Source organism: Periophthalmus magnuspinnatus, chromosome 4 (assembly GCF_009829125.3).
Source record: "Periophthalmus magnuspinnatus isolate fPerMag1 chromosome 4, fPerMag1.2.pri, whole genome shotgun sequence".
Classification (NCBI taxonomy): domain Eukaryota; kingdom Metazoa; phylum Chordata; class Actinopteri; order Gobiiformes; family Gobiidae; genus Periophthalmus; species Periophthalmus magnuspinnatus.
Genome location: NC_047129.1, coordinates 31842248 through 31863075, shown reverse-complemented (window position 1 = coordinate 31863075; position 20828 = coordinate 31842248). Strand labels below are relative to the sequence as shown.

Here is a 20828-nt window from a genome sequence, read left to right as displayed (position 1 = left end):
GAGAGAAGCAGAAAGAGAGACAGAGAGATGCATAGTGAGAGAGAAGCAGAGAGAGAGTCAAGCAAAGAAAGGAATAGAAGCAGAGAGAAGGAGAAGCAGAAAGAGAGAGAGGGGGGAGAGAGAGAAATAGAAGCAGAGAGAAGAAGAAGCAGAAAGAGAGAAGCAGAGAGAGAGAGACAGAGACATCATTTTCACACATGGATCGTCCACCACAGAGTCCAGACCTTAACCCCATTGAGAATCTTTGGGATGAGCTGGAGAAGCTTTGAGCAGCGTCAGACTCGACCAGCATCAATGTGAGATCAGGGAGGAAAATTAATGCAACACTGGATGGAAATATAAATCTTGTGACGTTGCAGAAGCGAAATCGAAACAATGACACAGCGAATGATCAAAGCTAAAGGCGGAACAACCAAATATCAGAGTGTGTGACCCTTTTTCTGTACTAAGTCACGTAGTGCAACTTTAAGCAGGTTTTTGACGTTAGAATTTCAGTTAAATCAATCAAACCCGAACAAACTGCAAACTCACAAATGTCACTATCCTCAGTCTGATTGACCAGGACAACGTGATCTAATCAGAGGTGAACCTTTAGCACCAGAGGTCAGAGGTCAAATGGACTGTGGAACATCTTCAGCCAATCACAAACCAGTACTATCCTCCCAGCCAATCAGAGCGCAGGAGCTTTAATCTAAACCCAATCAGAATTCAGACAGTAATGGAGCTCAGCTTGTGGTTTTGAGGGGGCGGGGTTTGGAAAGAAGCAAAAAAAAACAACCAAAAAACAGAAATGCTGGAGTAAATTTGGGGTAAAAGGTGCGTTTAAACCAAACAAACTGCAGCTGTGGGACTTTGCAGACGGGATGGCGTCTGATTTGGAGGTGCGTGTCAAAGAGAGCATCGAGATGGAGCTGTTTTCTTCAGAGGAGTCGTGTTTGCTGATCCAAAACCACGAGCACAAAGCAGGAAAACACCAGGTTTGTGCCTCGTAGATCAGATAAATGACACCACAGTTTGAAAAATAGTGGAAAATGTTTGATTAAAAAAGGATTCACAGGGGATTCTGTTCACGGTCCAAGCTGAGTCGGCCTAAATGAGGTAAAGTTCAGTGCATTTTGATCTATACTTTTGACCTTTGACCTAAAACCAGATTTTGTGCGTCGTTAAATGTTTTGTTTTTCCAATTACATCAATTTAAGACGTTATACCCATAAATTTCCTGTTTAAACGACTGAATATTATTGAAAAGAAGACTCTCTAAATACTTTTCACTCTCATTTAAAGGTGCACTGTGTCATTTTTCTTTATTTGAGGGCCGCCACCTGCTCGTTTCCATGGAGATGGTACCGTTGTGTGGTGGTGAACGTTTATTCAATTACAAGTGTTTTAATTGTTTCAAAATACATAGAAAAACTCTTTTTTTTTTTTTTATGTTTTTGAAATATAGAACAAACCACAGATGATAATAAATAAATCAAAAATTAAAAATAAATAAATCAAAAATAAATAAATAAATAATAATAAATAAATATAAATAAATAAATAAATATAAAAATAATAATAATAATAAATCAAAAATAAATACATAAATAAATAAATAAATAAATAAATACAAAAAATTAGATATATTAAAAAAAAGAAATGACAGAACTGAATGCCTGCACATACAAATCTATACACATAGAACTGTCAATATTTATCTATTATTAAAATAATCAATAAAAGGCTGCCAGATGGTATCAAAATGGTAGTTCTAAGTGTTGTATTATGTCTGTCAGAAGATTTTGGTGAGTTTGGGGGTTTTGTTTTTCCATTTCAATACAATTAAACATCTGACTGACAACGTAACACAACTCAACTCTTTTATTGTTTTTAAGACGCACATTTGCAGCAGCCGCTCCAAAAAAAAAAGTGCCGTCATTGGATCCATCGGAAGCCAAATTTTGAGTCTGGAAAATCCTTGTCCAGTAGAAAAACATGAACTCTAACTGAAACCAGACTGGCCTCTCCATTGACCTGACTTATAACTTGGTCCGGTTAGGGTTAGTTTCTGTTTCTGTATTTATTACGTGTTGCATATTTATTTGCATAGATGTAAAAATAGAGCTGAGTAACGGTGCATCTCTTGATAAAATAACATGTTAAGACGTCATACTTTTTATTCTGTCGAGGGCCGCATGAAATGACGTGGAGCGCCACATTCAGCCCACGGGCCATGAGTTTGACACACGTGGTCTAAAGCTTAAAGACTAAAGTAGCTACATATTCACCTTAGTACTGCATTACTCTTCTATATTTCTTATTATACTGATATTTACTTCACATTTTTTAGTTGGGAAAAGTCTAAAATGATATAAAGTTTTGTTTTTGCTTTTCATTTTAATATTGTGACGGCACTAATACTCTCAGAATTCCAATTTGAGTAGGATTTTAAGTTTGGGAGGTGCCACATATTCACCTTTTCTCTTCCGTGTTGACCTCAGAGACACTTGGATCACCCTCTGGCCCCTGGAGAAGAGGAGCCCGGCCGGAGGAGCCTCTCACTGGGGAGGAGGCTCGGCAGACAGACCCTCCCTGTGACGGAGAACCAGGAGAACCAGGAGAAAGAGGAGAAAGAGGAGAGAGAGGAGAGAGAGGAGAAAGAGGCGAGCCCAGGAGCAGAGGAGGACATGCTCATAGAGATGGAGGTGAGGACGACACTTAGTTTATTTTGTATTTCCTTGCGTTTAATCAGTGTGTATCTGTAGAATTCACTTTTAGTCTCGGTTAAGTTGTGTTGAAATCGTGTCAGTTCTGGTTTAACTTTGTTTTTCTTCTTTATTTAATTCTACTTCATGTTCGAACGACTCGTAAAATGTTTTTGTGCGACGGTGAAACTGTGAAACGCTGCAGATTTAAACACAAAAGCAATGCCAAAGTATTTATTTTATTTAGTTTTTATATAAATACGTGGCCTGGTCTGATACAGAGAGAGTCTTATTATCATGAATTGAATGAGATCGGATGTATTTGTTTGTGTATTCTTAATTTTTTTCCTTTTTTCCCCCTTTTCTTTTTTCCTTCGACTGAACAGAAGCATAAACAAAGCATTTTATTTGATTTCGAGCTTGTATTTAATCAGTTTGTGAGATGTGTTTTAGCTGAACCTGTGCTCGAAATAAATAAATAAATAAATGAAAACAAATGAAATGAAATATTTGTCCAGACTTGGGTTGATTTCAGTTGTTTATTCCCGCTATTAATATATAAGCATCCGCCTTAATAAACTGTATTTATTTAATCATTTTGCAGGTTCTCCATTCACTTAAGAAGTCCAAATATAAGGTACGAACTTAAAGCACTTTATAATATCATTTTTATTCTTCAAAATGTGAAAAGGCTGTGTGCAAATGCAAGTACAAACTAAATGATCACTTAATAATAATAATAAAACAGTTCAAATGTACAGAAATGAGGCGTATCATCATCTTTTCCCAATAAAAACGTGTTCCTTTGTTGGTCAGACTCCCTGTGAGCCCACGGCCGGGCGTCTGAAGTGGAAGAAGCTGCCTCAGAACAGCGGTCGATTTGTGGTTAAAGACCTGGTGTTTCTGCCCAGAGACGAGTACCTGGCTCAGATCGAGAGGTGAGACACAGACGCGTTTCAAGACGACGGTTTACTCGATATTAAACATCTACAGCAGCTGGAAACGCCTCCTGTGCGCGTCGGGGCCAAACCTTCTCGTCGTTACCTCGGCTGACTCTCTGAACTTAAAAGGGGGCGGGGTCTGGTCAGGATTTGGATGGGACAGCAGTGGCTCTAGCGCAGGGGGGTCAAACACAATGGCTGCGCTCAAAGGGTAAAGACGTAAAATAAACGTAACTACTTTTTAAACGTTTTAATTAACTGTTTGTGTATTTATTACTCATTCAACTTACAAGTATTGCATATTTATTTGCATAGATGTAAAAATATAGCTGTGTGACGGTGTATTTCTTGATAAAATAACATGTTAAGACGTCATACTTTTTAATTTATTCCGTCGAGGGCCGCATAAAACGATGTGGAGGGCCGCCTTCAGCCCACGGGCCTTGAGTTTGACACTAGTGGAAACTGTTGCCGAGTCCTTGAAAGCATGATTTTTACTTCACTCTTAAACCGTGTGTTGAATACTTTGTGTCTTAAGCGCTGATCTGAACTTGTTTCTCTGTAAGAACGACACAGACTTATTTTAAGACGTCTCCATTAGACCCAGCTGCTTCGGTCACATGATTTTCCTTTTCGAGTCGACAAAAGGTCTCGTAGTACATCTTTTTAGTGACTGTAAGCATCTGTTACCTCTCTGTGAACATCTAACTATACCTCCATTTATGACTTTGTACGGACAGTCTGTAAAATGAGTTAGAGCCACTTGTCGCGTTGGCTTTTCATTCTCGTCTTTACAAAGTTTTGGACACTGGAGGTCACAGGGAGCGTCCGGTGAAGTCCTTTTTCCGATTCTAAAACAAATAATCCGTGCATGTAGCTCATTAATTTGTCGTTGATGGTTCCGACAGCGTTCGCAGAAAGAATTCCTTTGGTTTCTTCCCCCCGGGACATGTCGCTGGCTCGTTAGAAATTTTGTTAAAAAATGGTCTAAAAGTCTTGGTTTACTTAAAAGAAAATCATAACTAAACAAATCTCTCGGCACTGGAAGAGGTAAAATGATTAAAGAAGTAAAGAAGGAAGTAGGTTAGGAGGTCCGTTTTACTCCAGGGAAGTTATGGCTCCCACTGTGTACGGACTTCATGAATAATGCGCGAAATTGTGCAAAAAAGCGCCAGGAAAACGTTATATAAGAGTCTGTGTCATCCCTCGGTCCAGGTTTGGTCCGGAGTAAAAGAAAAATTGTATTCTGTCTTCAGTTCTGGTCAGATTACTGCTGGACACCGCCTTTATATTTGTGTGAAGCAGGAGCTAACGACACTGAGCTAACACGTCTGTCATTAAATCTAGTCAATAAATAAAGGAAAAAGGTGGATTGAAAAACACTGCAGATTTCAGTAGAATGAAAGAGCAAAGAACTAAACTGTGGTGATCTGAGTTGAGCTCGATCATAGTTCTGGCTCGAGATGCGACGGAGCGTGTGGACCAGACTGAGATCCCTCTGTATGAAAGGTTTTTACTCTGCACTCTTCTCTTATTTTTTTACATTTATGATCATTATTGTTTATGTTTTGGTTTGTTTGTATTGTGATTTTAATGTCTTTCTTATTCTGTAAAAACGAGGCAAGTTTATTTGTACAGCGCAATTCGCTCACAAAGCAATTCAAAGTGCTTTACAGAATAAAAAAAGGCATTAAAATCACACAAATTAAAACAAAAATAATCATAAATAATCATAAAATTACCATTAAAAGAGAAGAGTGCAGGATGAAACCCTTTCAGTCGTATGCACAGATAAACAGAACAGTTTTGAGTCTGGATTTAAACATCGTCAAAGTCGAGGCCTGAGTCACATCTTCAGGAAGAATGTTCCAGGTTTTAGTTGCATAAAACTGAAACACTGATTCCCCATGTTTAGTCCTGGTTTAGTCCTGGTTTAGTCCTGGTTTAGTCCTGCTTTAGTCCTGGGTTAGTCCTGATCTAGTCCTGGTTTAGTCCCAGTTTAGTCCTCCTCATGTGAGATGGTTCATGTGGCTCATGTGGGAGATGTTCTTTGGTTCTGGTTCATGGAGAGACTTGTTCACACTGAGCTACTTTAAAGGTTCTAGTTCTGGTTCTAGTCCTGACCCGAGCAGCAGTGTTCTGGATGTTCTGGATGTTCTGTTCTGTCTTAAGGCTCGGTTGGAGAGTCCAGTGAGCAGGACGTTACAGTCGTCTAATCTACTGGACACAAATGCAGGACAAGTCTCTCTGAGTCTGGTTTTGACAGTTTACCTTTGATTTTTGACATGTTTTTTAGATTGTAAAAGCTGCAGATGTTATTGATTTGATGTGACTGTTAAAGTTCACGTCTGAGTCCATTATCACCTCCAGATTTGAAGGTTTTAGAGACACTGGAGGTGCTGTACAAACAAACTCGCCTTGATTATTAAACTTAACATTGTCTTTTTTCAGCCACGTGTTTTCCCAAAGACGAGAGGTGTCCCCGCTCACTGCTCGTATGACGGTGGACAGCAGCTGGTCGGCCGCAGAGATGGACACTAAACTGAAGCTGGTGCTGCGCCGGCAGTTTGGAAAAGCAGCCGCAAGAAACATCACCTTCACGTATCTGCAGGTGGGATGTCAGGGACGGTCAGGGACATGTGTGAACTGAGAGTTTTGGAAGGACATTTGTAAAAATCAGAACAAATCGGGCTCTGGTTTCACGTTTCGGGGACATAACAGTGAGCGGATACGTCTGTTCAGCTGGAGTCCTGTTTGTTATATAGTGTCTGTCTTTACGTTTCTGCTGATAACTGGTGTAAATTATTGTTAGCAGGATCTGAATTGAAACAGATCCTACTGAGACCTGGCGTCCTCATATGTGGACAACGTGTTTTTGGTTTGTCTAGGCCACAGTGCAAATTATTAGATGAAGAATAACAGCAACAAGAACAGCAGCAATGTAAATATATTAACAGTTTAGAATGTTTAGAATATTTTATTTTAATTTATTTTTTTTCACATGAGACACTTTGTTCCAAGAGGCACAATTGTTGTTTTTCATTTTGTTTTTAGATTCAGGACAAATGTTGCTGTGTTCAGGGTCATAATAAATAGTGTTTCAAATCATTATTCAAATGTTTTATCAAAATGAGTAATGAGGACATTTTATTTACATCATTTTTTCTCAGAAACTACATAATGTAAAAAGATAATTATTTGTATTTAGACTCATCAGGTCCAGTCAGAACAAATAACAAAGAGAAATTAATAAAGCGACGCAAGAGCTCGGGTCTCAGGAGGTTAAACTGTGTAATACTTGAACACTAAGTTGTAAATTACTTGCTTAGAGACGCCACTTTAAAGGGAAATTTTTGTCAGATCAGTTTTATGATATTAATAATTGTTCCTCGATCACTGACTTACTCAAAGTTGTATTACGATGAATATATAATCCTACATTGTCCTACGTTTGAGGCTTGAGTGTTTGAAAAATTTCTATTTTCAGCCACCCCCTATCCCCGCCCACTTTTCTGTACTTGTTTGTGATTACAGCGGTCCCTCGTTTATCGCGGGGGTCACGTTCTAAAAATAACCCACAATAAGACGAAATCCGCGAAGTATCAGCTTTATTTTTTACATTATTCTCTGTTTTTGTCTGTAAAACCCCTCACCACACACTTTATACACTTTTCTCACACAGGTGTTAACATTTTCTCACATTTCTCTCTCGTTTAAACACAAAGTTCAAACCTTCGTAGGCGTCTTTGTCGGTGCAGAATGTTTCATCGACATTGTGGGTTTTGTCGGGGAGAAAACTTGCAAAATAACCCGGAATAGGCGAAATCCGCGAAGTATCAGCTTTATTTTTTTTTACAATTATTACCGTATTTTATAAGTTATAAGTTGCACCAGCCAAAAAATGAAGAAAAAACATATATTTCACAATCACATCTGAGTATCCTCGGCCAAACTATGAAAAAAAGTGCAAATTATAGTCCGGAAAATATGGTATATATGTTTTTGTCTGTAAAACCCCTCACCACACACTTTATACACTTTTCTCACACAGGCGTTAACATTTTCTCACATTTCTCTCTCGTTTAAACTCTCTCAAAGTTCAAACCTTCGTCGGCGTCTTTGTCGGTGCAGAACGTTTCATCGACATTGTGGGTTTTGTCGGGGAGAAAACAAATTGCGAACCTACAGCACTTCAGAGTCACACTGCGATCCAACGTTTATGTAAATTTGTCTGAACAAGATGGGGCAGTTTTGAACAGAAAGTCAATGCACCAGTTTGTTTTATTATTTTAGATGAATATTGTGGTTCATAATGGGTAAAATAATCATCACCGCATGTTACAGTTTACACTAAATTACCCCCCAAAAGTAAAACATCCCTCGTTTAAGCTCGTATTAACCGTGTGCTCCTGTTGTTGTGCGTTTAGTGTGTGCAGAGCTCCAGGTGTCTGTTCATCCCTTTGGCCCCTGGGGAGGGCTGGAACGGGGCCCACGTGCTGCAGGTCTCTGCTCTGGGGCCTCTGTATCTGCTCATTCACCAGGAAACCTCGTCCTCTCAGGTATTTAAAGGGTTTTGGTAAAGATCGATATGGGTTTTTTTCATGACTGATGCGATACTGTTTGTTTAGAATCCAGAGCGATGTATTGTTGATAAGATGTACCGATGTTTTTGGCCCGATTTTGATCATTTTCCCCACATTATGTTATTTAAATTTAGTACAAACTAAAAAAACCTATAATAAAACTGTGTGGTCCTGTTTTGTGGAGCGGTTTCTTCATATTAAAGTGTTAATGTGTGGATTTTTAGGCAGTAGATCGGACAAAATTAAATATCGGCCTGTGCTGGAGAATTAAGGCCGATACCCCATGCCCTAAAAAGTCCAAATATCGGTCTATCTCTAGTTTTTGAAGAGATGATGCATGACCAGTCAAATGTTTGGACACGTGTTTTTAATTTTTTATTTAGGTCTTTTCTTTAATTTCATGATTATTTTACATTGTGGATTTTAACTGAAGCATCAAAACTATGAATGACACTGATGCACGATTCTCAATGAAAAGTGATCAGTTTGCGAAGCCCGGTGAGGTGCTTTGTTGCAGACAGATGCAGGCAGACGCAGAGACGCAGAGACGCAGAGACGCAGAGACGCAGAGACGCAGAGACGCAGAGACGCAGAGACGCAGAGACGCAGAGACGCAGAGACGCAGAGACGCAGAGACGCAGAGACGCAGACCTGCCCTCGACACAAACTGGCAGCCTCTCCAAGTCTCTGAGTCCCAGTCTCAGTCCCCCCCCCCACTCTGTCCCCTGAGCGTCTGACCTCTGACCTCTGACTATATCAGAATAACAAAACAATGACTTTTGTTTCACAGCCATGAGATCATGAACTTTTACACCTGAGGACAGCAGAGACAACAAAGGCTTCCCTGGATGTCCTCGGTCTGACAGACACTGATCAAACGCTTTTAAAGACACAATATGTATATACTTAAATGACACTTAAATCACAGTAGCAAACAAAAAGTAAACTCAAAATTACTCAGGTCATGGCCTTTACCCTTTGCTTTGACCACTGCTTTGGACTTTTGTCATTTCTTGACCCTGACAAAGCAGCTGTGAAGTGAAAACCAGTCAATAAAGCAAAGGGTGGCCACTTTTAGGATGTGAAAATAAATAAAATATAAAGTTATTTCACCTTTTTCTTTGCTACATAACTCCATACAACACGTTTTATATATTTGATGTCTTCTGTACGTGCATAAACGTAACCATAAAGACAGAACCCTGCATGAGCGGGCGTGTACCTGCCAAATATTTATCATAGTTTTATATCGGTTAAGTGGCAGTCTTATCGTAATTACGCAGCTATTTTAGTTTTGTCCTTTGTTAACATCATAGTTAGCAAAGGACAAAAGTAAAATATAGTTATAGCTGTGTTACCTTGGACGTCATATCTGCTGCTCATGATCCAAACAGGAAGTAAAACGATAAACTTCAAACAAAAAAACAACAAAATCGGCTTGAATCTTATTATATATTGTCATGTTTTAGTGAAACGAGCAGTCACGTGCGTCCCGACTGCTCTTCTATGTCGTAAATGAGCGGTGCACTACTGATACTAAGTACAAATTGGTATAAAAACTTGTACATATACGTAAACATGTACACATTATACACAGAGAGAGAGGGATTTGAACCGCCAACCGTCAGATCAGTGCACAAACGCTCTGTCAACTGAACTTTGAGAGTTTAAACAAGACGGAAATGTGAGAAAATGTTAACGCCTGTGTGAGAAAAGTGTATAAAGTGTGCGGTGAGGGGGTTTTACGGCCAAAAACGTACGGAATAATTGTAAAAAATAAAGCTTAAAGGTTATTTTTAGAACGTAAAACTACTCAAAAAGCCAAAGTAAAGCGCGATATGTTCTGTTTAAGTGTAGAGTATCAAACTGTTTCATAACGAGGCCAGGGTTTGGCTAATGGGACAGGATTTCAGATATGATTCATGTTCCTCATTCTCTGACACATTTTCCGGCAATCGTTATGTAATTATGTCTTTCCTCGTGTTCCCCGAAGGTTGAAGGCGAAAAGTCATTACGTCGATCGGAGAAAAACAGGTGAGACGAGATTTAGTCTGCATTTTGACGCAAAAAATTGACCTATTATTTATTTTTTCAGAAGGGTTGTCCCAGAAATCCACAAAGATAATGACGCAAGCAACACGAGGTCAGAGGAGGTGAGTTTCTGAACAAAAACTGGAACGTCACATGATAAGTTAAATTAAATGTACAAAAAAATGTGCACTTTAGATAAACTTGAATTCACACACATATTTTATTTATCTTTATTTTATTTATGTTTATTGAAACGGGGGACCCAATGAGAGCATTTGGGCTCTTTTTTTCATGGTCCCGGTTTAAAATTCCATACAAAGAGAAACACAAACAAGTCCATATAAAACACACGTGTCAAACTCAAGGCCCACGAGCCAAATGTGGCCCGCCGTGTCATTTTATGTGGCCGCGACGAGGTAAATTAAAAGGTATGACTGTTTTAAAATGTCGGTTTATCACGTGATACGCAGTTACACAGCCATATTTTTTACATCTATGGAAGTACATAAGTAATATTTGTAAATTGAATAAGTGATAAATACAGAAAGTTTTATGAAGAAGTTAAAAAATAGTTAGATTTATTTTACATTACATCTACCCCTTTGAGATCCAAAAACGTCCAAAGAATGAGATCCAAAAAGTCCAACGAATGAGATCCAAACATGTCCAACCAATGAGATCTAAACATGTCCAACGAATGAGATCCAAAAATCAACTCTTGGGGAAGTTGGGTGAATTATTACGTAAAGTACAGACATAGACAAATTAATGATAGATTTAGCAGCTGGAAATTCTGGTTTTATAGATTTACGATGCACCAAAAATGACGTCATGTTTATTGACTCGTTTCTGGAGTTAGTCTTGCATCCGCCCAATGTCCAAACCATAGTTCCAGTGGCTTAAAAATCTCCACGTCTTCAAGTAGCCTGGCCAGTCTATACTACATACTTTCTATTCTATGCGAAGACGTGGAGTTTTGATGGGCATGATTGACGGGTGGATTCGCCAGAAAAGTTTTTTAAAAGATGAATGAGCTTTGTCTCGAGTCACTGAAATAAATGAACCCGATTGGACGGTTCTGTTTGACTTTGGCCTTAGACTCGTGGCAAAGTCGGTAACAAACGTCCTCTGTGTATAGACTCAGGTGCCTTTTTACTGGAGCCATTTTGAGGACTTTTGCCATTATTTTTGATAATCGAGATGCTAGGAGGTTGTGTGTCATGTCGTTTTTTCCTCATGGACCTTGATGAGCACCTGTTTTTCACACACAAACATGTAAAAAGTTTGAAGTATTTTTGATATAACACAGTATTTTGTTTTGAATTGTTAATTGCTATGACAACTGTGCAAATGTTTCCTCATTCTGAAGCCAGAGTGCAGTATTTTCTTCATGTACGATGTAATTTCAGTGTGTAACTTCACATACTCTTTCAGCTCAGGAAGGAGTTGCAGAGCGTTCTTGCTTCTTTCACACAAGAAACCCCCGATGTGGAGCTCCCCCTGCAGGTGAGGAGGACCGCAGTGCTGTCCTCGGCCCTGAAGGCGGTGAGGAAGTCGGGCTTCTGTTTCAGGGACGTCCCCATCGTGTCCTTCAGTGGAGAGGAGACGGAGGGCCACCAGGGGGCGCAGCGGGAGTTCTTCAGGTAAAGCAGAACTGCACGGTCGATTGGCTGCACTGGATCATAAAAATATGATCTTTATTATACGTTTGTGTTGCCCGGTGGTAAATCGAGCCAGAACCAAACATGTTCGTTTCACATGCGTCACTGAAAAAACAAATCTGATTGGACGAAGGAGCTCATTGATCGATCATCATTTACAAATAATACCTAATTAACAGCTCATTGATTCTACAGAAACTCTCCGATGTTTTTCAGTCCCCTGTGATGTTGTTTTGTTTTTTTTTTCCCTTGTAAGCAGCCATATTTGTTTTGATACGGCCGGACCATGCATGCCCCTGATTGGCTGATCCACCTGTCAATCTTCGTAAAATGTTGAAGTTTTTATTCAAGATCCTCTGCAAAAGTTTAACAAATGCATCCTAAATTTAACAATGGAGGAAACTGGAGACAAAAGTGAAGTTCAGACTCACCTGTGCTCTCTGGTCGTCTTCTGTCAGGCCAAAGCTGGTACACGATCAAACAGCAGTAATGTAGACGCCATCTAGTGGTGATATGTGAGAATACAACAGGGCGGACAGCCAGTGTAAATACATACAGTAGCTGAAAAGGCTCATATTATTCCAACTTTCCCTTTGTTTTGATCCAGGTTGATGTTGCAGGAGCTCCAGGAAACGTCGCTGTTTGAAGGCCCGCCCGGTCGCCTTCTTTTGACCTCTGACCTCTCAGCTCTGGAGGAGTGGGGCTACTACGAGGCGGGCGTTCTGATTGGCTGGTCCCTGGCTCACGGCGGGACGGGGCCACGCTTTCTGCACCCCGTTCTATTCCAGGTAAAGTCACAACACCAACATTTAAAAGTTAAATGCGATACTAAGGAAAAGGCTTGACGGCGAATACAGATTTCAGTCGATACTTTGGAGTGACGTCGCACTGGGGGAGCGTCGTTTGACTGGAGCCGAACGCTGCGGGTGACGTCACACGCGCTTAGTCCACTTCTTTATACAGTTTGTGTTTGAAAACCAAGCGACTAAACAACTTCTGCATTGTGAGGTTCTAAATCCTCGTCAGCGCGTTTAATCCTTACTTACGTTCTTCATCCACGTTTTAGTAATCTTGTATTCTACTTCACTGAGGTAGGAGTACTCAGAAAATCCCCCTTTTCCCCTATCCTCTATCTCTACTTTCTTGTACTTATTGTGATTATTCAAAAGACTAAGACTCCGGGTCATACGAGCAGAGACACAACTTGAAACGTAAAGACCAAAAAGGTGCCTTGTTTCACTGAATGTGGGAATGTCCCCTCATACTGTCATTTTGGAGTAATGTTTTGAATATAGTTAGTAAAATTGTGGGTCCCTATTAATCTTTATCCTAAAATGTGCCTGTTGAATATTTATCCAAGAGATTTGCCTAAAAGTATTGCATCTTTGCTGAATATTTGTTTTCTAGAAGCTAAACGTTGTAAAGCTACATCATGGAAATCAGATATTCCTTGCTCTGCTTCTCAGTGGTTAAAGGGAATGACTTTCTGTCTGGCATTGGAAAAGATAAGTTACTCTACAAAAAACAAACTTGACAAATTTTGGGAAATATGGACAATATTCTACAATTTTTTGGTGAATTTTTGGTTGACGGCTGGGTAAACGATGCTGCTTAATTATTTTGCACTATTATTATATTTAATTATATAAGTGTGTGGATATGTGTACATGTATATAAGTGTAGGTGGGTATGTATGTATGTATGTATATATTTTTTATATATTTTTTTTTATTGCTATTGTTATTTTTATCTGACCCCCTCTTCCACATTGTCTTTTATTTATAATTTACTATTATTATCATTATTCTAACTACTAATACAACTTTTCTGTTTCATACCACCCTTGTTATTACTGTTTATGTTCCTTGTTTCTTTTTTGTTTTTTTTCTTGTTCAAATGAAAATGGAAAATCTTAAACACATGTTTAAAAATAATAATAATAATGATAATAATGTGTATCTGAAAATGTGCTTCTTGCCATGATAAAAGTCCAGGACCAGTTTCCATTAATGATGATAAATATGTTCTAGTTTAATTAAATGAAATCCCAAATGGACATATTGATATTGACTTAAGACCAATTCATGTTTTGCAGCTGATGTGTGGCCACTGCTCCTCTTTGGACGACTTCAGCTGGAGAGACGTGGCGGACTTTGAAATACAGAGTCATCTCCAACAGGTTAGTCCCACCAGACGTAGAGTAGAGAGTTATGGACGTCAGGGGGGAGGAACGGGACGGAGGAACGGTGAAATGTGAGTGTGTGATGTTTTAATAACAGCTTTCTCCAGCTAAACTCAGACAAGACTCAAGTCATAGTCTCTGGTCCACAAAAACAAAGAGAAAGTGTCAGCGTCACCTCCAGTCTCTCTCTCTAAAACCTTCAAATCAGGTGAGAAATGTAGAGGTGATAATGGACTCAGACTTGAACTTTGACAGTCACATCAAATCAATAACATCTGCAGCTTTTTATCATCTAAAAACATGTCAAAAATCAAAGGTAAACTGTCAAAACCAGACTTAGAGAGACTTATCCTGCATTTGTGTCCAGTAGATTAGACGACTGTAACGTCCTGCTCACTGGACTCTCCAAACGAGCCTTAAGACACAACAGAACATCCAGAACATCCAGAACACTGCTGCTCGGGTCAGGACTAGAACCAGGAAGTACGAGCACATATGTCCTGTGGCTCAGGTCTCTGGCTCCTGTGGCTCAGAGAATAGACTTTAAAGCACCAAAGAACATCTCCCACATGAGCCACATGAGCCATCTGACACTCTGAGGACTAGACCAGGAATAAACCAGGGCTAAACCAAGACTAAGCCAGAACTAAAGCAGGACTAAAGCAGGACTAAAGCAGGACTAAAGCAGGACTAAAGCAGGACTAAAGCAGGACTAAAGCAGGACTAAAGCAGGACTAAACATGGGGAATCAGTGTTTGTTTTATGCAACTAAAACCTGGAACATTCTTCCTGAAAATGTGACTCAGGCCTCGACTTTGACAAAGTTTAAATCCAGACTCAGTTCTGTTTATCTGTGCATGTGACTGAAAGGGTTTTATTCTACACTCTTCTGTTTTAAAGTTAATTTTATGATGATTATTTATGTTTTGATGTTTTCTTTTAAATGTCTTTTTTATTTTGTAAAGCACTTTTTACTTTGTGTACGATTTGTGCTGTCCAAAATAAACCTGCCTTGCCTTAATATTTGATTCTTTTGGCAAATGCGATGTATCTATAACTAATCCCATTGCGTTTTAGTGAATTTTCTTGTGTTTTAAAAGCTGGCATCTGATTACTAAATTGGTAATCTGTGTTTGTTGTATCTGCCCCTATGAAAAAAAACCCCAAAAAACTACGGGTACTTATCAACTGTGAGGTATTGAACGAGAGAGTAGAGCGTCCCTGTCTGTCCGGCCAAAACCACACGAACAGAAAAAGTGTGATGAGATCAAAATGATGATCTAAACTGTGAGAAAATTGTGCTTTTTTTTTTTTAATCAATGCCGCTCAGACCCATGCTCCTGTCCAGCACGACTCCAACTTTACGTGGTTGTATTTTTCTTTCCACAGTTACAGAGCTGCTCAGATGCGCGGCTGCTCAGTCCCAGTCTGTGTGAGTGGGCGTCTCACTGTGGAGCGCCTGAGATCTCCTCTGCAACCACCGAGGAAATCCCAAACATTTACAGTAGAGTCGTTAAGCACTACATGCACGACAGGTAAGACCATAGACCAAAGGCGTCAAACAAATTTTCACCGAGGGCCACATCAGCAAAATGGCTGCTATGAAGGGCCAGATGTGACTGTGCGGCAGCGTAAATATCACTAAATGTAACCGAATGTCGACGTAGACTGTGCCGACCCCGCCTCATAACACAAAAAAACAGACAGGTTTTTCTCCTCAAAGCACAAACTTGTATTCACCTTCACCTTTCTTCCTTCCACGCCGACAATTTTCCTCTTCGTGAACATTTCGTGATGATTATTTGCAAATATTTCTCACTTCATTGCTCTCACTCGCTGGTAAAATCTCCTTAGTTTATTGTCAGCGCACACATTAAAACAGTACAGGCTTATTTTAAAATGACAGTCATGCCTTTTAATTTAACTTCTCGTGGCCCACATAAAATGACGTGGAGGGCCGCATTTGGCCCCCGGGCCCTGAGTTTGACACATGCGCCATAGACTGTACAGATAAATGGACATCGCTAACCTGCTAGTCGTGTTGCCTTTAAACAGCCTCACTCTGGATTGGCTCTTTGGTTGCTATGATACTCATAACCGGAATTCAAAATGTAGAACTCAGCTCCAAATCGATGAGCTTCGTTTGACTAGAGTCGAACGCCGTGGGTGACGTTTGCGTAATCCCCGAGTCGTCCGGGTCTGATCCACAGCAAAAGACTAAGTTTAAATCTGTCAACCGGACAAATCCTCGTAGGAGTGAAGACGTTTCGCTGCTCGTCTAACCCGCTTCTTCAGTTCTGGTCAGATCACTGCTGGACACTGCCTTATATCTGTCTGAAGGGAGGAGCTGTAAACATCTATAAACATCTGCTGTCTCCTTTGAAGATGGTGAAGTTCAGATCTTAGCCAGTGAAAAATGGTTTGAGAGGAGAGTTAAAGAAGCGAATCCTTCCTTAAACAAGAATAAGAATGTGGCCTCTCCCCCATCTATAACTCCATCCTCAGACCCCAAACAAAGTGAACAATCGCAGGGTCGTTAAGGGCTGGATAAGGAACAGAAACTGGAGACAATAGATGTTTACAGTTCCAGTGTAGTTAGCTCCTCCCTTCACACAGATATTAAGCGATGTCCAGCAGTAATCTGAGCAGAACTGAAGAAGAGGCTTGGATAAACGGCAAAACGTCTTCACTCCTACAATGATGTGTCCAGTTAATACATTTAAACTTTGTCTTTTACTGTGGGTGACATCAGACTCCCTTAGTCCACTTCTTTATACAGTCTATGGCAGGGGCAGGGGTCGGGAACCTTTTTAGCCGAGAGCCAAAAAAAAGTCACATATTTTAAAATGTATTTCCATGAGAGCCATACAATGTTTTTTAACTCTGAATACAACTAAATGTGGGAATTTTTAAACAAAACCAACAATTTTAGAGTATAAGAAGTATCTGAATGTATTGTTAATATCAAGTTTTGGTTTACGTTTGGTAATGCGCAAATTCAGAGTGTTAATACTTTAATGTTAATAAATGATGTTTTATGTTAATATTTGATTTATATGTATAAGCCACACTTGTTTTATTGCATTAATGTTGATTTTGGAAAATATCTTAGGATTGTCATTATTTAAGTTTTACGTAAATATGTTACCGTCACTTTAAGAGCGACAGCGCGCACGAGGAAAAGAGCACACGCTGTGAGAACGTGTGAGGCAGCGCATAAAAACTGAGCCGAATGATTTTCTTTATGTAGTATTGTTTATTTTTGAGAATTACTTGATATGATTACTTCTGTATTTATGTATAATTTATTCATTACTTATTGTGTTAACAAATGTCAGCTAAGATTTACCTGAGAGCCAGATGCAGTCATCAAAAGGGAGGCCAAGAACGTATAAAAACTCACCCAATTTCTAAGGCGAGGTTATTCCACTAAATCAGCATTGGAGCTTTCTGCCTTGTTAAAACGTTGTCCCCCATCAAAAACATGTCTGAAATGTTTTTATGGATCATTCGAGCATGTTTGAATGATCATGCAGCTCTTTTCAAAGCCTCCTTATGGTTAGATGTACAAGACCAGGTCACATGGTTAGGATTTTATGTTTTAAGACAGTAAAAAATCAGGTACAACAAATTTAAGGTATAACTCCTCCCTTCAGCAGGACTAATCCAGCTCAGGACATTATAAATTTTAGTACCTTTATGGTATTTTTTGTACACACACACTTGTTTGTAATGAAAAATAATTCAAACTCTGACAAAAATCTACTGCGGTGTCTTCTACTGGGTTCTGCACATCAAAGTTCCGCAGCTCTGTGAAGCTCTTCCGATGCTTTTCTCCTCAGAGTGTCCAGGACGATCGAGCAGTTTACCCAGGGCCTGAACAGCTGCGACGGGCTGTGGGACGTGATGAGGTCCCACCGGGAGGCCTTCGCTCCGGTGATGACATCGGTCGGTACCAGGCCTCTGACGCTGCCAAACTTTACGTCGCTTTTTACCGCCAGCTTCAGCTCAGACTGCGAGGAGCTGAAAGAGGAGGAGGAAACGGCGGCGCACTGGGAGACGGCGCTGGGTCTGATCAGTGGTGAGTGCGCAGAAAGTCCCGCTGCTCGTTAGGGACGGGAATAGATCTCGTGCCACAAGATCATGCGAGTTAAAACACAAGGCAAGGAGTTAAGTAAGGGTGGGCGATACGGCAAAAAAAAACATCTTCAACCCAGATCACCATTTTGATCTACACTTTGTTTACGTCTTAAAGGCAAAACTAGATATAATCATCTGCTTCTTCTGAATGTTCACTCTTCAGTCTGATTGGTTAAGTCCAGCTGTCACTCACTTTGGGCCTAGTAAAGGTAAAAAAAAAAGTGAGAAATGGAAATATGACTCTACGCGTTGCATTAGGTAGAAAAATACTGAATCACGATATCCAATCCAATCCACTTTATTTATATAGCACATTTCATAAACAAATTGTTTCCAAAGTGCTGCACAGAGACAAAGTGACATAAAAAAATAAAATCAATAAAACACATAAAAATAAATAAAAGAAAAGAAAAACACAGGACCACACAACTCACGCGGTGTTAAAAGCCAGAGAATAAAAGTGGGTCTTAAGATGAGACTTAAAACACTCAACAAAATACGAGGTCGCCACAAGGATGAGATTTTTAATTCCATATTGCCCAACCCTAGAGTTAAGAAATGAACAGATACTCCTTGCATGTTGTAATTTAAATGATTTTTGTAAATGGCATGTCATTAAAAAAAAAAAAAAAAGTCCTCAAAATAGTGACTCAAGTCCATTATAATGTATATAATATTAGCTTCTTGTTTGTCAGATGGTGGCGCTGCTCTTTCCTTTGAAGACCTCCTCATCTTCGTCTCAGGACTGGACCAGGTGCCTCCACTGGGCTTTTCCAGCTCCATCACTCTGCGTTTCTACTCTCAGGTCTGTCAAAGTGATGTGGGGAAAATGACTTGTACATAACGGTTTGTAGCCTTATATTTATACTCTGTGGTACTTTGCCTGGGATCCAGAAAACACATTTCTCCAATACTTTACCAAAATGTGAGTCTGGTCACCGTTAAATCTTCCAAATTCAGATGGACGTGATTGACGGGGGGATTAGCCAATCAGGGGCTAAGACGGTTTATCTGTATCAAAACAAATATGGCTGCTTACGAGGAAAAAAGAAAGGGAAAGAAATATCACAGGGGACTGAAAGATATTTCAGATTTCTGCAGAGTCAGTGAGCATTTTGTTGAAAATGTGTGACCAGAGCTGCTTTGTTTCAAATGTATCACTGAAATAAACAAATCTGATTCTCTGGCGTGAGGCGCGATGGAGGAAGAGGGAGATTGGGAGACTAGACTGGAATTTCCCCCTTCTGGGACAAAAAAGGTTCTCTTATGTGTTTAAGAGGCTGTTTCGCTGAATCTTAGGACTGTTGTCTACATTAATTTAATTTATTTATTTGGTTGGGACAAAGCATTTTAATGAACAGACATGAACGTAAACACACTGGATTATAGACAAAGGCTAATTTACATCCGTTGTCCCAAGGACTGGGGTCACAGAAGGGTCAAAATAAAAACTGCACATTCCACTCACTGCACATTCCACTAATTGCACATTTGACACATTGCACAGTTCCCATAATTGCACAGTCCATTCATTGCATAGACCCCATTATTTACATTTTACCTCCTTCATATTTTATCCAATCATGCAAAATATGTCTCTATAGAAAAGTTAAGTTACTAGCTATTATTCTTTCGATCTAATTATGATCTCTTCCAGGGGGAGGAGCATAAGAGATTGCCCCTCTAATCCAAGGTCAAAGTGCAAGGACAAAGGGTTCATTTGTAGTAAACACTGATCCATACATCCAAGACGTGCAGATAAACGGCTGTACTCTACATATGAACTAGAGTTTTCTTCTTAATGTAATTTTTGAGAAATTATACGAATAGTTTATCAAGTATCTTTTTTATGAGAATTAATACTTGACACTAATTTCTATGTATTGTCAGTCTCAAAATACAAGCATTTTAGTATCATTGTGATTTCTAACTGACTTGTCTTTTTGCCTTTGATAGGATTCTGATCCGTCCATTTTGCGCCTGCCTTCTGCCTCCACTTGCACTCTGGAACTGTTTCTACCCAGACGAGTAGGTGGCGCTGTGGAGCTGTTGGAGCTGCTGACCAGAGCTGTGCGTGAGTCAGTGGGCTTCACATGTTTGAGTCCAGAGGATCGCTGCACCGGTGGGCGGATTAGGAGGACCTGACCACTCGATTTTTGTTGCTGTTCCCTTGGGCCTACACACTTCCCCCGCCTCGATACCACGGCTTGTGTTTTACTGTTACTTTTTAAAACAATTTTATTAATATTTAGACACAGTTGAGTCACGGCTTTATTTATTACAGAATCTATGGAGTTTTCCTGTAATTTTCTGAAAGATTGCACCAATAATATTTGTTTTTTTTAATTCCCTGACAATAAATAAAGTTTTATTCTGATTTTAAACTTTGTATCACTGCATAATTTATTTTGTATTTAAAAACAGATACTACATTAGCTTTGAGTTTGTCTACAGTTGAGCTATTAAATCCATTAGTCACAGCAAAAATGTTGCTTAAACCAGTTCATCAGCAAAACCCAAAGCACGCGACTGGGTGACATTCCACTTGCCATTTTATTGATATGTGCAGCACTTTGGAAACTGCATTTGTTTGTGAAATGTGC

General features: G+C 39.6%; 1 protein-coding gene across 1 annotated transcript; it reads left to right on the top strand.

The window, feature by feature from the left end:
- The first annotated feature begins 821 nt into the window (after nt 1–821).
- On the top strand, nt 822–20606 carry LOC129456170 (uncharacterized). Its single transcript, XM_055221070.1, has 15 exons — nt 822–977; nt 2484–2687; nt 3292–3324; nt 3504–3625; nt 6080–6239; nt 8056–8187; nt 10205–10245; nt 10307–10364; nt 11677–11885; nt 12511–12691; nt 13999–14082; nt 15475–15620; nt 17928–18166; nt 18921–19030; nt 20182–20606. Exons 1-15 carry the CDS (start codon nt 864–866, stop codon nt 20368–20370), a joined length of 2022 nt encoding a protein of 673 aa, XP_055077045.1. The 5' UTR covers nt 822–863; the 3' UTR covers nt 20371–20606.
- The last annotated feature ends 222 nt before the right edge of the window (nt 20607–20828 follow it).